Genomic DNA, 16,697 nt, shown 5'->3' on the forward strand with positions numbered 1-16,697 from the left:
GGTTGGTGTCTTTAGAAGAAGTATCTGTGCTGAATTTTACATAAATAAATGATTAAAATCCCATGCTATGGGCACATTCTTTGATACAGGCTGCAGCGGAAGTTTTTTTTACGCTCATACGTGAAGCTTCGGTTTTTCGAACGTGGAAGTGGGATAAAGGCCTATAAGATTGATGCAAAAGCTCTTTTGTTTTAAATGAAGTAAAAACATGTTTTCAATGTCCCGTTAATGAATGCACTAAGGAAGATTTGTCTCCCCTGTGTCGGTTATCATTTTCCCAAAGCTTCATTTGTTCTCTACAGGCTCTGTACAAGAGATGAGCCAGTTACAGATGAAGCTTCAGCAGGCCCAGTCTGCTCGCACCATCAGTGAAGACATCAACAAAGCCCTGCAGGTCAGTCAATCCACTGCTGTTTGAAAGGAGTTGAACTCATGGGAAACGTTAAAGCTTAATACGGCTACAAACCGGGCCTGTGTGTTTGTTCTCTTAACAGGAAGAGTTGACTGAACTAAAGGAGCAGATAAATCTGTATGAGTCTGCCATTAAACACGGAGCCCTTTCATTAGAGTCTAATGGAGACTGGGAGAAACATCTGTCTGAGTCCTACGTGGACCTGGGGATCAAGAAGTCCAAGTGGAGAAATGGACGCATCCACAGGTAACGTTTAATACTCTGAACTGCATTGTAAATTGTTCATAATTTCAAACTTCTCATAATCATAACTTTGTTTTCCAGCACACCTCACATTGCACAAGCAGGAGACTCCAACCTGCTGAAGGAGGACGTGGTGCGAGAGCTCAAGGGCGAGTTGCAGCGCTGCCTCAGTCACCTGAAGACCAAGCGGCTGAAGATCTCTGAGCTGCAGGAGGAGCTGCGACGCTCCCAGACCCGGACAGAGCAGCTGCAGACGCAGCTAGAGCAGGCTGAGAAGATCGCACGAGACTCTAAGGTCTGACCGACAGAAAATCAACCTGTGTGCTCCGTCTGCTGTGGTGTGTGTGATCTTACACGTTCTGCGTTTGGTACAGGTGAGGGAGAGCAGCTTGGAGAAACACCTGGAAACCTCCCACAGGACTACCGCCCCTCACAAAGACCTCATCAGACTGCAGGAGGAGCGGCAGGTCCTGCAGGAGAGAGTGGAGGTCAGAATCCATGTATCTTCACAAAGTTAGAGGAATCTTATGTCTGGATCTGTGTTATTGTTAACTAAAACTCCTAAATATATTTTTTGATAACTGAAATAATTGATTGAACATAATAGATGTTATTATAGAAGACGTCTACATTATAGATGACATTTTTTTAAATACACTTAATTTTATTTCAGTTAGTACATTTCTACATTTTCTAGTTTAGGGTCAAGTATGAAAAAAAAAATATATATATATATATAAAAAATGGAAGCTAAATTTGTCTATAAGAAATTATCAGTAATAATGTGAGAAATTGGTAATAAAATAAATCATATAAATAAACATGTAGATAAAAATAAATTTAAGTTTAATATAAATATTTAAGAAAATGTATATTAAAAAAATAATTTAAAATATTTATTAAATATTTTAAAGAAATCTTGATAATCAAATAAATGAAGAAATCAAATTCAATAAAAAAATACATAATACACAAATAATCAAAAACTTTCACCTTAACAAAACAATAAAAAAATTATGAAACAAACTAACTAATATGAATATTCAGTTCAGCAATAGATAAGAATGGTGACAAAATGTATATATTTGGACTTTTGTCATTTGATACAGACGGTAGATAGAAAACTGGAAATGATGGGGAGAAAAGTGTTTGTATTTATTTACTAAAACTTTTTAAAATCATTTTTTGTTAATTAAAATGAAGCCAAAATAAAACAAATATTAGATGACAAACTTGAACTTAAAAACATAAATGAAAATGACATAAATTACTAAAACTAAAATTTAAACTGAAAACTAAAATAAAGTCTAATTATTAATAAGGAGTATAGTGGTTTTAAAACAATACTACAATAACACTTGTCTGGATCTAACTGTTCTAAAAGAAGTCATTATTTAATCAGCTAGTTGTTGGATGACTATTCGACCATCCTGACCCATCTCTGTTGTGAACTGCAGGCTCTGGAGAAGAGGAATCAGGAGCTGAAGCAGAGTGAAGAGAAGGTGAAGGCAGCCAATTCTGAGCTCTGCACCAAGATGAGAGAGATGATCCACGAGCTGGACCAGGAGAAACAGGAAGCAGCAGAGAGGTCACATATTCCTTCATTTAGCTTAGAGGGGTCGTGGCTTAATCACGTGAGAGTTAATTTGACTCTAGCTAATGCTTTGTGTCTGCAGGGATGAGCGGACTCAGCAGCAGTTCAGGGATGACGTGGTGAATCGTGTCCGTGAGGAGCTCACGCAAGAGCACATGGCTCACATTGAGCAGATCGCCAGCCAGCATCTGCAACAGATCCAACAGCTCCAGTACTTCACCTTTAACCTAGAACAAGTCTATTACTTCATACATCCTTCGTGAAGCCTGCAGAAGCACAAACACTGACTTTCATTAACACTGGGTCCTTCCACAGGTCAAAGCTGGCTGATGTCAGTCAGGAGGTGTTAGCTGTGCAGGAATGCTACATTTCTGTTTGCAAAGAGAAGGACAAGCTGGAGGAAAGTCTCCAAAACAAGCTTGAAGAAGAGAAGAGATTGAAAGATATTGAGGTAAGTACTACATTAGGGATGGGACAATTACTGGTTTCACAATAAAATATACTGACGGTTAGTATTATCGTTTAAAATGTTTGATTATCACGATTTTTAAAACTCAACGTGGTAAATCCTGTCCAGCCAGCATCAGTCTGGCGCAGACACATCACGCAACATTGTTTTTTGAACGAGAAGAAATGGCCGAAAGCAGTGACAGCGCTCGGGAGATTTTCCAGCCTTCTAAAAGGACCAAATCTGAGGTGTTATTACACAGATTTTTTTAACCACATAAATAAATACGGGGACAAATTGAATTTAGATTAATGTTTTACATCTGACCCGTTTATAAATAGAGCACACAAAACAATCGTCCAGACAAGGTGATCACAACAAAATTATAGTAGTATTATTAGTAAAGTCCTCTGATTTCATTTTCAATACAATCAAAAACGGAGACGCAAGACGGCGAGTTGCATTTGAATGAAACGAGAGAGCGCATCCGTGGATGTGCGCTGTTATAATGCGTTGCTATTGACAACGGTCATTATAAGGAAGGAAATGCAAGAGTAGAATCTTACTTAAAAAAAAATGCACAGAGCTGCTTGTTTTATTTGTTGTTTGTTGATTTTCAAATATAAAACTTGTTGTGTGCAACAGTGCTTTTTGACCACTTTCATCTCATTTTAACAAAACTGTGATTTAATATTGATAATCGTGATAATTTGGGTCACTATAATCTTGATATGAAATTTTCGTACTGTCCCATCCCCACACTAGATACTGAATATTTATTTAATTAATTATTTATTTTTATTTTACTTATATAAGTTTAATTAATTGTTTTTATTTAATTTTGTGGAATCATTTAATTATTCATTTAAATGTTTTAATTAAATTAAATTAATGCATTTAATAAAAACATATATAATTACATTTTATATTTGTTTGTTTATTTGTTGAGTGAAGTGTTATCATTAATTTAATAATTTTATTTTTATTTGTTTATTGTATTGTTTTTTTATTATATTACATTTATTTAATTAATAATTATTTTGTATTTAGTTTTATTTAGTCTGTTTCTGTCTAACTGGGCGTACAAAGGGTTAAAATGAGAGTCAGAAGTCTGGCTGTGTGAGACGTTAATATTTGATCATGTTTGCTGGTGTTTTAGTTAAAGAGGCGAGAGGAGGGTGAGGGTGCTCTGGAGAGACTGAGGTCTGAGCTGGAGTGTCAGCATCAGGAGGACGTGTCTCGGCTCAGAGCCCAGTGGAAGACAGACACACAGGCTGAGATTGAGCAGCAGGTCAGAGAGCAGCTGGAAGCGGCCAGGAAGAGCTGGCAGCAGGAGCAGGAGACGGTTAGTGGTGATGTGCTGTTTACATCAGTCTTCTTTCTACTCTGTGCTAAATACCACTGTTGTGCCATTCAGTTTTGGGTCAAATGCGCTTATATTTTATCTTTGTCTGTCCTCTCTGCATATCTGTCTCTTTTGTTAAATGTCTTTTATTTCATCTGACTGTATGTTTCATCTGTCTCGTTTGTTTGTTTGCATATTTGTCTTGTTTTGTATGTCTGTCTTTATTAGTTGGAGAAGTCCTGGGCTCAGAGGTTACAGGAAGCTGAGGAAGAAGTCAGGAAGGCCAGGCAGTCAGACACCAGTGAGGGAACGTGTCAGACCAGCTCCTCTGAGACGGCAGGGCAGCTGATTTCAGCGGAGGACCTGGAGGTCCGGCTCAGCGCTCAGAGAGAGAGCCTGCAGCAGGAGGCTGTGTCCGCCCAGGCCAGAGCCGTGGAGGAAGCAGTACGACATGCTCAGAGAGAGCTGCAGCAGAAGCACACTGATGACATAGCGCTCCAGGTATGACCTGATTTACAGCTCTTAACATAAAAATACTACAATTGGCATTACAGGGCTGGGCGATATGGCCCAAAAACATCATGATAAAATCGTTCATATCAGTTGATATCAAAAAAGATCAAGATCAATGTCAAATCTTTATTTCTTTCAAGTTTAAAGGCAGAATTTTGCTCCTGAGTGACAGTTGTAGAAGCCAGGTTAGTGTTTCCTGGCTTTGGTGATGCGCATCTTCGGCACAGTTTGCAGTGCAGGCGGCAATATTAATAATATTACATGTTTTGTCTCTTAGAAATGACATTTGACAGTAGCTGGAGTTGACAGTAGCAGTAGCTTGAGTTGGGAGGATTTATTTATGTTCATTTAACAAAAAAGGTAACATCTATAAAAATTGAAATATTCTGACTGCTTGAGTTTTATTCAAATGAACCATTGGTCTTCCATAGTAGCTTACATTTAGATCATGATAACCACAGGTAAAACCACACATATAGCACCCCACTACCATGGTAAAATGTAACTATATGATTTCTATTGGTATTTGTATGCCTTTTGGCACATAAACATTTATGTCGTTGCTATACATTTATCGAGAAATTATATTGTGATTTTAATTATTGTTATCCTTTTATTGCCCAGCCTTACATTTACATATATGTGACCCATGCTGGCTAAATGAGTCAGAAAGCACACTGTATCATTTCGAGCTACAGGCAAAACAAGTGAAAAATGAAGATTTTGGTTGATTTTAATGTTTTCACAAAAATTACAGCCCCAAATCAGAAAAAGTTGGGACAGTATGGAAAACGCAAAAAAAAAAAAAAAAAAAAAAAGTGATTTCTAAATTTACTTTGACTTGTATTTCATTGCAGACAATATGAACACAAAATATTTCATGTTTTGTCTGGTCAACTTCATGTCAATTGTAAATATGCATCCTTTCCTGTCATTCAGACCTGCAACACATTTCAAAAAAAGTTGGGACAGTAAAGCATTTACCACTTTGTAATGTTGCCATTCCTTTTCAACAACACTTAAAAGATGTTTAGGGACTGAAGACACCAAGTGATGAAGTGTTTCAGGTGTAATTTTGTCCCATTCTTCCTGCAAACAAGTCTTAAGGTGGGCAACAGTACGGGGTCTTCGTTGTCGCATTTTGCGCTTCAAAATGCGCCACACATTCTCTTTTGGAGACAGGTCGGGACTGCAGGCAGGCCAGTCAAGTACCCGTACCCTCTTCCTCTGCAGCCAGGACTTTGTAATGTGTGCAGAATGTGGTTTCGCATTGTCTTGTTGAAATATGCATGGACGTCCCTGGAAAAGATGTCTTCTTGAAGGCAGCATATTATGCTCCAGAATCTCTATGTACTTTTCAGCATTAATGGTGCCTTCACAGAAGTGCAAGTTACCTTTGCCAAGGGCACTGACACAACCCCATACCATGACAGACCCTGGCTTTTGGACTTGTTGCTGGTAACAGTCTGGATGATCCTTTTCTTCTTTGGTCCGGAGCACACGGCGTCCATTCCTCCCAAAAAATACCTGAAATACTGATTCATCTGACCACAGTACACGTTTCCACTGTGTGATGGTCCATCCCAGATGCCTCCGAGCCCAGAGAAGTCGACAGCGCTTCTGGACACTGTTAACATAGGGCTTCCTTTTGGCACAGTACAGTTTTAACTGGCATTTGTGGATGTAACTACGTGTTGTGGTACTTGACAAAGGTTTGCCAAAGTAGTCCTGAGCCCATGTGGTGATATCGCTTATAGATGAATGACGATTCTTGATGCAGTGCCGCCTGAGGGATCGGAGATCACGGTTGTTCAGCTTAGGCTTGCGCCCTTGTCCTTTACGCACTGAAATTCCTCCAGATTCCTGGAATCTTTTAATTATGTTATGCACTGTTGAATGTGAAATATCCAAATCTCTTCCTATCTTTCTTTGAGGAACATTGTTTTTAAACATTTCAATAATTTTCTCACGTATTTGTTGGCAAACTGGCGATCCTCGGCCCATCTTTGCTCCTAAATGATTAGACCTTTCTTGGATGCTGCTTTTGTACCAAATCATAATTACAATCACCTGTTGACATCACCGGTTTCAAATCAGATCATTATTTAACCATTTTACCTCATTACTAGCCCTAAATTGCTCCTGTCCCAACTTTTTTTGAAATGTGTTGCAGGTCTGAATGACAGGAAAGGATGCATATTTACAAATTACATGAAGTTGACCAGACAAAACATGAAATATTTTGTGTTCATATTGTCTGCAATGAAATACAAGTCAAAGTAAATTTAGAAATCACTTCTTTTTTTTTTTTTTTGCGTTTTCCATACTGTCCCAATTTTTTCTGATTTGGGGTTGTAGTTCATTAAGCCTTTGTCTAGCAATCCCAATGCTCCAAATAGCAATTAAACATCTAAAATGATCTTTTATTTGTACGTTTTCTGAGAGGAGTACCTTTCTTTCTGACCGACAGAGCCAAAGCGCGCGCACAAAGACGCCTCAGACAGCGTGCGATCCCGATTATATACAGGATTGCAGTATTTCAAAATATCTGTTATGTCTTAAGTGAACGTTTGGTTAACTGTTGGGGAAAAACATCTTATGTGTAACATTATATTAGATCTGTGCGGTATAGAAGGTTTTAAAGGAACACAGCGATTTTTTTTTAAAAATAGGCTCATTTTCCAACTCCCCTAGAGTTAAACAGTTGAGGTTTACCGTTTTTGAATCCATTCAGCCGATCTCCGGGTCTGGCGGTAGCACTTTAGCATAGCTTAGCATAGATCATCAAATGCGACTCATTTTGCCAGCATGGGTCACATATTATATTAAAAAAATTGACCAGTTCATCATGACCCATGCCTACAAATTTTAACCCTATAAGGACCACTGTATCATACTTGATACAATAATGTCCAAAACTTTGCAGAGTAGCTGTTTGATAGTTTATACTTTTTAGCAAGTAAATGGCCTTTTAGTATAATTCTACAAACGTCCCCCTTCAGGTCTTTTTGCTGTAACATCTTTACTGATTTTTATAAAGTAAACTTAAGAATATTTTTTATATTGTTTGTAATATTTCAAGGTGAGCACTTACTGGACTGAAGCAACTTAGGTTTACTTGATTATCCATGCATATTTAAAAAATAATAATTGTGTATTAAAATAACATGTCAGTATTAAATATGAACATTAGGCTTTTGAGGAACTTTATTTGTCCATTATTGTGTTGCATTGTGTTATATGGTTTTGTCCCCACAATAAAAACTAGAGAGCTTTGATCATAAAACTAAGCATTTAAGTAGCATCTTACCAAGACACAATATTGGGAGATAATGAGTGACAACTTATATTTATGTGCATTTTATGTAATTTGTCTGCTATACTTTATAAAGATCTCATTGATTCACATTAGAAGCTATCAGAATTTCATTGTATGTTTTTGCCATATAAATATATCAGCATCTGCATCAAATTGCATATTTTTCAGACTATTATTTCTTTGTCAGGCTTTACAGGGTTAATAATAATTTCTGCCTCTCTTAGATTGAAGGTGCAATATCAAGGGCTCGCTCTCGATGGCTCCAGGACTTGACCTCCCTCCCAGAATACAAAAGCAGCCTGCAGACAGAGAAGGATGAATGGGAGCGACTACAACAGCAGCATGTCCAGGAACAGGTGTTTGTAGTGATCATTCTAAAATTATTTCTTCATATTTAATTTCGGAGTTGCTCAACACTCTCCTCCTCATCCCAGGTGTCTTCAGCTGTCAAGACAGTGGAGGAAAGGTGGCAGGACACGCTCCGCACCAGATGCACCGAAGTGGAGCAGTGTAACAGGAGAAACGGGGAGCTCCAGGAGGAAGTGCTTACCCTCAGCACCCGACTGGAGCGCTCGTGCCAGGAGCAGGCCGCCCTCATCAAAGCAGAGCTGGCTGCAGCCCGAGACGTTTGGATGGAGGACAAGCAGGAGGAGATGTCCCGCCTCAGGGCACAGCTCCAGAGAGAGCAGAAGCAGAAACTACAAGCCGTCCTACAGCAGGACCTGGAGCAAACTGACACAGAGCTACAGAAAACCCTCAGGGAAAAGGAGCAGGAGTGGAGGGCTCAACAAGAGATCAGGTTCATAATAATCTAAAATAGGGGGGGTTTGCTAAGGCAAGCTGTTGTTCAAGTGAGGCTCTTTTGACATCAGCCACTAAGCAACAAACTAGAACATCTTAGCAACTGCATGGCAACACAATAAAACCACAGAGAATACCTTCGCAACTACACACATATACACACACACGTCATAGTTATAGTAAATGCATGTGTGTGTGTGTGTTATTTCAGTTTAGGCCTATAATATATTTTTATTTCAGTTTCATTAATTTAAGTATTTATGTAACTTATTTCAGTTAGTTTCAAAGACAACATTTCTAAACTAAAATATACTTTTTTAGAAAAAAAGTTTGTTTTTCATTTAATATTTTTTTTTAATTCAGCTTTTTTCATTTACCAAAAAGGATATATTATAGTTTTAATTATCAATAGTATATAAATATAACAAATATTTCTTAAATGTATACATGTATGCATTAAAAGTAAAGCCCGCCCAACTGTCCCAATGACGGGTGGTTTCTGTGCATTCAGTCTTTTCAACGGGGCAAAGTAATTCAATTCCAATTTACTTTTATCTGACTCCATTTTATCATGACCTCGAATTTAGGTTAGAATGCCGATTGGTTATTTGGTCATTTGTATAATAGTTTAACTACACATTTGGTTATTCTGTTTAACCCTTTGTTGAAATTATACCTGTACATCCGGATCCCAATAACACTTTGAGTCTCGCACCAGCCGGATTACGATCTTTTTGTCTAATGGCCAAGACTGACGAGTTTGTGATAGAGGCGATTAACTGATATTCTAGACGGCCGTGCTCCACGTTGATCATTCTAGAATATTTTATTCAGTCTCCATAGATCTGAACTCACTTAATGCAAAACTATATCTAACCAAATGTAGATTTTGGGTGAATTATGGAGGAGCGATGGGGGAAGAGGCAGTGAAGGGAAAGAAATGTAAATTAAGGCACTGCTTGGGTGATCAACTCTGTGTGATGTCGTCTCGGATGGGGACGCTAAATGCACAAGAGTGACTTCAGATGTTCATTTCCTTTGTTTTCTTAGAGAGTCGCCATCTCTTATAGTACTTACAGTTTCTCCAGTCTTACAAACACGTGTGTGTGTGTGTGTGTGTGTGTGTATATATATATATATATAAAATAATGATGATACACAATACATACGTATATATTATGTAAACACAAACTTTTATTTTGGATGTGATTAATCGATTTGACCGCAGTAATATATTAAATAATTTGAATCAATAGAATAGCATAAAAGGGATTCAACCTTTTGACTCCTGAACAGAACCCTTCTAAACATGAGCTTATGAATATGCGCTGTATCATGTGGTGTTTTAAAGGACTGTTGTTTTGCAGACTGCATGAGGAGAGGCGGCGGGTGCTGGAGGAGGTGCTGGAGGATCTGAAGGAGGTGCTGCAGGAGGGAATGGAGAAGAGAGGCAGTCCAGATCAACACAAGCTCAGCCGTGTGCCAGGAACCGTTCGGTCCAGAGTCTGGGAGATCTGTAGAGAATCACTACATCAAGCCGCCAACCAAGCCAAGCAGGAGTGGAAGAAGGTGCATATCATTACACAATTTTGAAAAGCTACCATCATGCTACGTCACTGTAATGAACATGGCCTCACCCACAGAGTTCCCTGTTCTTTATTACACATACATACACAGTAATCATATTTATGCAGTCATATCATGCATACCCATATTTTATCATCGGTCTCCACCCAGAGAAACGCATTAAATGTTTTGTTTCTCACACCTCAGAGCAGCGAAGACAAGCTGAGACGCGTGCTGAAGGAAACCCAGGAGCGTCACGAGGCGGAGATGGGTAAGGCCCTCAGCACACACACCTCACACTCTGCTGGAATCAGCACCTCTTCCCTCCTCACCGGTTCCTCGCCCTGCAGCAGGTCTAACGGCCCAGAGGAAGCAGGGTGAATGCGTTGGGTCCCTGGCCAAACTCCAGAAGAAGAATCAAGAGCTCCAGAGACATCTAGAAAAGGCCTGCCGCCAGCTCCAGAAGACCGTACGAGAGCACAAAAGCACCCAGCAGAAGATGAAAGGTGCTACTTAATATGAGATTCTCAATGTTAGAAACTATGGGGACACGTGCCTCTCACTAAACATTTTGACATATCAGTAAATTAATCAAGTATTATTCATTATAAATGATAATATAATGTAAAATATTAAAATAAGTGATCAATTATAAATCACTGAAACGGTCAATTATAAAGTGTCTAAAATCTCAATTTTTTTTAAATAAATAGGTTTGTGCTAGGGTTCCCACACTAGGGCTGAACAATTTTGGAAAATAATCTAATTGCGTTTTATTTTATTTATTTTTACCAACATGACGATAGCGATTTTTTTTAACATGCGTTTTTTTCTTTCTTCTTTTTTTCTCTTTTACCCAAACTGGTCACTGGTCTTTTCTCCTCATCATTTCCTGTTTCCTAAGTGGATTTTTTTTTTTTATATCTACATGTTTAGAGGGGTTTTTCTAAATAATAAAATTAAAAAATTGGATTTGATTTCTCAGCTAATTTATTTGATTAGCTGAGAATTTGTTACGACCCCCAATTTTGTAGGGTTGGATGGGGTAACATTTACTTTGTGATAATTGTACAGTCGTGGCCAAAAGTTTTGAGAATGTTGAAAATTAATATTTGTGTCAAAGTCTGCTGCTTCAGTGTTTTTAGATCTTTTTGTCAGATGTTACTATGGTATACTGAAGTATAATTACAAGCATTTCATAAGTGTCAAAGGCTTTTATTGACAATTACATGAAGTTTATGCAAAGAGTCAATATTTGCAGTGTAAACTCTTCTTTTTCAAGACCTCTGTGATTCGCCCTGGCATGCTGTCAACTTTTGGGCCACATTCTGACTAATGGCAGCCCATTCTTGCATAGTCAATGCTTGGAGTTTGTCAGAATTTGTGGGTTTTTGTTTGCCTCTTGAGGATTGACCACAAGTTCTCAATGGTCTGGGGAGTTTCATGGCCATGGCCCCAAAATTTCGATGTTTTGTTCCCCGAGCCACTTAGTTATCACTTTTGTCTTATGGCAAGGTACTCCATCATGCTGGAAAAGGAATTGTTCATCACAAAACTGTTCTTGGATGGTTGGGAGAAGTTGCTCTCGGAGGATGTTTTTGTACCATTCTTTACTCATGGCTGTGTTCTTTGGCAAAATTATGAGTGAGCCCACACCCCTGGCTGAGAAGCAACCCCACACATCAGGATGCTTTACTGTTGGCATGACACAGGACTGATGGTAGCGCTCACCTTTTCTTCTCTGGACAAGCTTTTTTCCGGATGCCCCAAATAATCGGAAAGAGGATTCATCAGAGAAAATGACTTTACCCCAGTCCTTAGCAGTCCAATCCCTCTACCTTTTGAAGAATATCAGTCTATCCCTGATGTTTTTCCTGGAGAGAAGTGGCTTCTATGCTGCCCTTCTTGATACCAGGCCATTCTCCAAAAGTCTTCGCCTCACTGTGTGTGCAGATGCACTTGCACCTGCCTGCTGCCATTCCTGAGCAAGCTCTGCACTGGTGGTGCCCCAATCCCGCAGCCCTGTCCTGGCACTTGCTGGACTTTCTTGGGTGCCCTGAAGCCTTCTTCACAACACCTGAACCTCTCTCCTTGAAAGTCTTGATGATCCGAGAAATGGTTGATTTAGGTGCAATATTACTAGCAGCAATATCCTTCCCAGTGAATCACTTTTTGTGCAAAGCAATGATGACTGCACGTGCAGGTAACCGTGGTTAACAGAGGAAGAACAATTATTTCAAGCACCACCCTCCTTTTAAAGCTTCCACTTTGTTATTCTAACTCAATCAGCATTACAGAGTGATCTCCTGCCTTGTCCTCACCAACACTTTAACAAGAGAATCAATGACATGATGTCAGCTGGTCCTTTTGTGGTAGGGCTGAAATGCAGTGGACATGTTTTTTTGGGGATTAAGTTCATTTTCATGGCAAAGAAGGGCTTTGCAATTAATTGCAATTAATTTGATCACTCTTCAGAACATTCTGGGGTACATTCAAATTGCCATCATAATAAATGAGGCAACAGACTTTTGTGAAAATTAATATTTGTGTCATTCTCAAAACTTTTGGCCACGACTTTATGTGTATGTGGGGATTGCAAGAGAAGCGTAAACCCAGAGCCAGCCCAAGGCATAACCGAACTAAGCGGCTGCTTAGGGCCCCTTGGCCACTAGGGGGCCCCCAAGAGCACATGAAATTACTTCTTGCTGCATGTTACCCAAATAAAATTCTGCTTAGGGTCCCATAAAGTCTTGGGCCGGCCCTGCGTAAACCTAAACAAAATTATTTATTATACACAGGGGAAAAGTTTACAAGAGATGAGAAATAATAAGGATAATTGATGAATACAAAAAGAGAAAACGACATTGACAAAATCAAATAAAAAAAAAAATAAACCCAAGGGAAAAGGGATACGAGCTGCGCCAAAGGAAAGAGAAGAACAAAACAACCCAAGACTAACTCACTTCTAACCTACTGTGTCTAATACATCAAAAACTGTTGCACAATGTATGTCACGTGACACGCAAACGCAATCAAAGACGACTAGCACATGTTAACTCTGGCGGGAGACTTGATTGGCAGCGGGAACAGTGACGTCACGCAGGTTAATGATGATTGACTGCTCCTCAGGCCAATCGCAGTCAATAGGGGTGAGCATGACAGGGAGAGAAAAAAGAGGAAAATATGTAACATCATTACTGATTGGCATAAATGGACCCCCATTAGAAGCAAATGGCATGTTGGAGAAGGCTTTTTTTAATCGTTGTTTTTCATGTCAAATCAGATGAGCACGAGGCAGCCCTGCAGAAGGAGCAGCAGGTTCATCTCAAAGCCCTCGAGGAACTGAAACAAACCTCAAATGCAGAAGCACTTTCAAGGTTTGTAAACACTACAAGTGTTTGTTTGATTTCTTTAATGAGAGCACATCATTGACTACAAGCGCAGTGGCTCTTACACACTAACGGTCTTCATCAATGTTTCAGCGGTTCAGTCAGCCAGCAGAATCTTCAAGCAGGTCTTGAGGAAATGAAGGAGCAATACATGCAAGCAGTGGAGAAAATCAGAGGTGAGTGCAAGGCCTCTATAAAGATGTTTTACAGAACTAATCACATTTTATTCCTCTAACTTGTAGTGTAGCTACACTACTAAAAGGGTTTTTCCGCAGTTTAACTGCTTTGAAACTGAAGCTAACAGTTTATAAAGTAGCTCCCTCAACTCCGATTTTATTTCATATGTTAGGCGACATGCTGCGTTACCTGCAGGAGAGTAAAGAGCGTGCGGCAGAGCTGATCAGGACTGAGGTCCTGAGGGAAAGGCAAGACACGGCCAGGCGGATGCGCAGGTACTACCTCACCTGCCTGCAGGAGCTGCTGGAAGACGGAGGCCAGGCCGCAGGGTATGGAGACGCGCAGATGATCTCCTCTCTTTCTCTGGTTTGCTCTTCATTCTGCACTTTTTCTCTCTCCAGAGCAGAGAAGAAAATCATAAATGCTGCTAGCAAACTGGCCGCTATGGCCAAAGTCCTCGAGACCCCGGTGGCCAAACGCAAGCTTTCAAGAACACAGAACTCTCAAGGTATGCTTTCATGCTTGCATGTAGTTTCTGTGACACTAGTGGCATCTAGCGCAATTACAAAAATACAAAACCTCTCCTAACTCAAACATCACAAATACAGCTCTTACAGGTGCTTGGTACGGCATGTCTCAACGGGTCAGTGTAGGCTACTTTCAATACAAGGTCCAGCATATTAGGAATACTTTTAGCTGTGTTACTATGTGTCATAAGTAAGCAACTGAGTAGCTAACACTACTCAATTTGTGGAAAGGAGTTGAAATAGCTCACACACAGTTTTATCACAGTGCTTGTATATTGTTGTCTCTTAATGCATTTGATAATTCATACTCAGAAAATAGAACCAAAATGACATTCATTACAAGATGATTAGTTAAAGCATTTCAAAATGCACCGCCAGACTATTTTTCCAGTCATGTCTCGTCACATCCCTACTGGACACATCAAAAGAAGCATCCATTAGTAGCGCGTTCAGGCCTATCAAATCACTGAGGGTGCTTCTGAAATGACTGAGGGTGCTCTAGATGCTCTAACTTAGATTTTTTCAATGGATTATATAGGCCAGGGGTCTTCAACGTTTTTCAGGGGAAGGACCCCTTAGGCGATAAAGACATGGAGCGGGGACCCCCGATACAAAATGTGTCAAACAGAGCTACATATTAAGCATATAGCCTTCGATATTAATAGAAACGAACTATATTATGATTAAGAATAAGATCTATTATGTTAAGACAGTAGATCAGAATGTATATTACTTGCCATTGTTAAAATTAACAAAATGCTGCGATTTAAAAAAAAAAATTGTATTAGTTGTTTGCAGTTGTTGTAAATTATTTTAATTGATTTGCAGAATCATACATTTATTTTACTAATCAGATTATTGTTTTATTATTGTACGGTATTTACATCGCGTATCTATTTTGACATGCCATATTTTTGTCCCGTGCTGGTTATCACTGTCAATTACAATTTCGAGAGTGAAACACGCATTTATATGTAGACGTCACTTCCAAAACTTTGCAGTGTGTAATTTGGCGTTGTTCCTCTCAGCAGCATGATAAACAATACTTTTATTCAATGGATTATAGCTATACAACCTCAAAAGCATGAAAGAACGCTCACTTTACAATCACAATTAAGCTGTCACTCAACTCAGTTCGCGATCTCACAGCGTTCCATCAAAAGTCAGTAAAGTTGTCTACACTAAATAATGAATCTCTTACTTACATCGTGTCTTTGTTAATGAGAGAATTCACGAGGGCGAGCAGAACTTAATAAAAACTCTGCCGTTTTGAGCGGTGAGTGGATTCTAACTTAAACACCTCTGATTGGCCATTGCGTTCCAGAGATCATCGAGAATGTCTATGGTTTCTCACCGCTGCAAAACCTGCTGTGAATAGGAATGTTTCACGTTCTCCAGAGCGCAAAATCAAACGCAATGTTTGCCAAATCTGTTTCTTCAATAATATTTTACTATTACAGTATCAACGGAGGGTGCTCTGCTTTTGTTTCAGGGTGCTTATAATTGAATTTGACTTTGTGATGTTTTCTCCCCATGTTATAATTTTTTTCATCAAAAAATTATTTGTGATCAAACATTAATTGGCGGAGCCCCTGCAGTACCGCTGCAGACCCCTTAGGGGTTGCGAACCCCCGGTTGAAGACCCATGATATAGGCTGTAGCCTGGAAAGCGCTACAGTCACTAAAACGGTTGATTTGTCAGTTCATCGCGATCTCACAAAGTTCCATTATAATCAATGAAGCTGTCAACAATACACAGTAAATCTCTTACTTACATCGTGTCAAAATATGTGTCTTAATGAGAGGTTTCGCAAGCCTGCATAACTCAGCAGCATTGAATTAAACACTCGTGTTTTGAGCGGTGTGTAGATTCTGACTAACTTAAACACCTCTGATTGGCCTCTACATTGCTCACAGCTGCAAAAACACATTTGATGTTCTCCAGAGCACAAATATGCACTCAAGCGCTTGCCAAATCTGTATCAACTGAGGGTGCTCTTGCTTCCGTTTGAGGGTGCTTAGCACCCCCATATAACCGGGCCAGAGCATATTGCGTTGCAATGCCCCGTTCACTTTGATGTGTTCATGGTCCGCTTAAAGGATTAGTTCACTTCAAAATGAAAATTCTGATATTTTACTCACCCCCATCTCATTCATGATGTTCATGTCTTTCTTTCTTCAGTCAAAAAGAAATTAAGTATTTTGAGGAAAACATTCCAGGAGTTTTTTCCACAAAATGGACTTAAATTGCAACCAAAATGTTGAAGGTCCAACTCAAAGCAGTTTCAAAGGGCTTCAGAGGCTCTGCGCGATCCCAGGCGAGGAATGGGGTCTAATCTAGCGATAATTCCTCCTAGGTCTAG

General features: G+C 39.4%; 1 protein-coding gene across 1 annotated transcript in view; it reads left to right on the forward strand.

The window, feature by feature from the left end:
- cep152 (centrosomal protein 152) overlaps window positions 1-16,697 on the forward strand; it is a 31,858-nt gene that overhangs the window by 12,399 nt on the left and 2,762 nt on the right. The window contains exons 10-27 of the mRNA XM_079809274.1: window positions 303-394; window positions 495-658; window positions 737-950; window positions 1,030-1,143; window positions 2,113-2,243; window positions 2,332-2,460; window positions 2,565-2,700; window positions 3,857-4,042; window positions 4,271-4,543; window positions 8,099-8,230; window positions 8,309-8,673; window positions 10,043-10,244; window positions 10,449-10,512; window positions 10,592-10,747; window positions 13,525-13,618; window positions 13,724-13,806; window positions 13,980-14,136; window positions 14,209-14,315. Coding sequence (XP_079665400.1) covers window positions 303-394; window positions 495-658; window positions 737-950; window positions 1,030-1,143; window positions 2,113-2,243; window positions 2,332-2,460; window positions 2,565-2,700; window positions 3,857-4,042; window positions 4,271-4,543; window positions 8,099-8,230; window positions 8,309-8,673; window positions 10,043-10,244; window positions 10,449-10,512; window positions 10,592-10,747; window positions 13,525-13,618; window positions 13,724-13,806; window positions 13,980-14,136; window positions 14,209-14,315 — 2,799 coding nt within the window. The remainder of the gene's footprint in view (window positions 1-302; window positions 395-494; window positions 659-736; window positions 951-1,029; window positions 1,144-2,112; window positions 2,244-2,331; window positions 2,461-2,564; window positions 2,701-3,856; window positions 4,043-4,270; window positions 4,544-8,098; window positions 8,231-8,308; window positions 8,674-10,042; window positions 10,245-10,448; window positions 10,513-10,591; window positions 10,748-13,524; window positions 13,619-13,723; window positions 13,807-13,979; window positions 14,137-14,208; window positions 14,316-16,697) is intronic.

Source organism: Gobio gobio, assembly GCF_949357685.1.
Source record: "Gobio gobio genome assembly, chromosome: 25".
NCBI classification, from domain to species: domain Eukaryota; kingdom Metazoa; phylum Chordata; class Actinopteri; order Cypriniformes; family Gobionidae; genus Gobio; species Gobio gobio.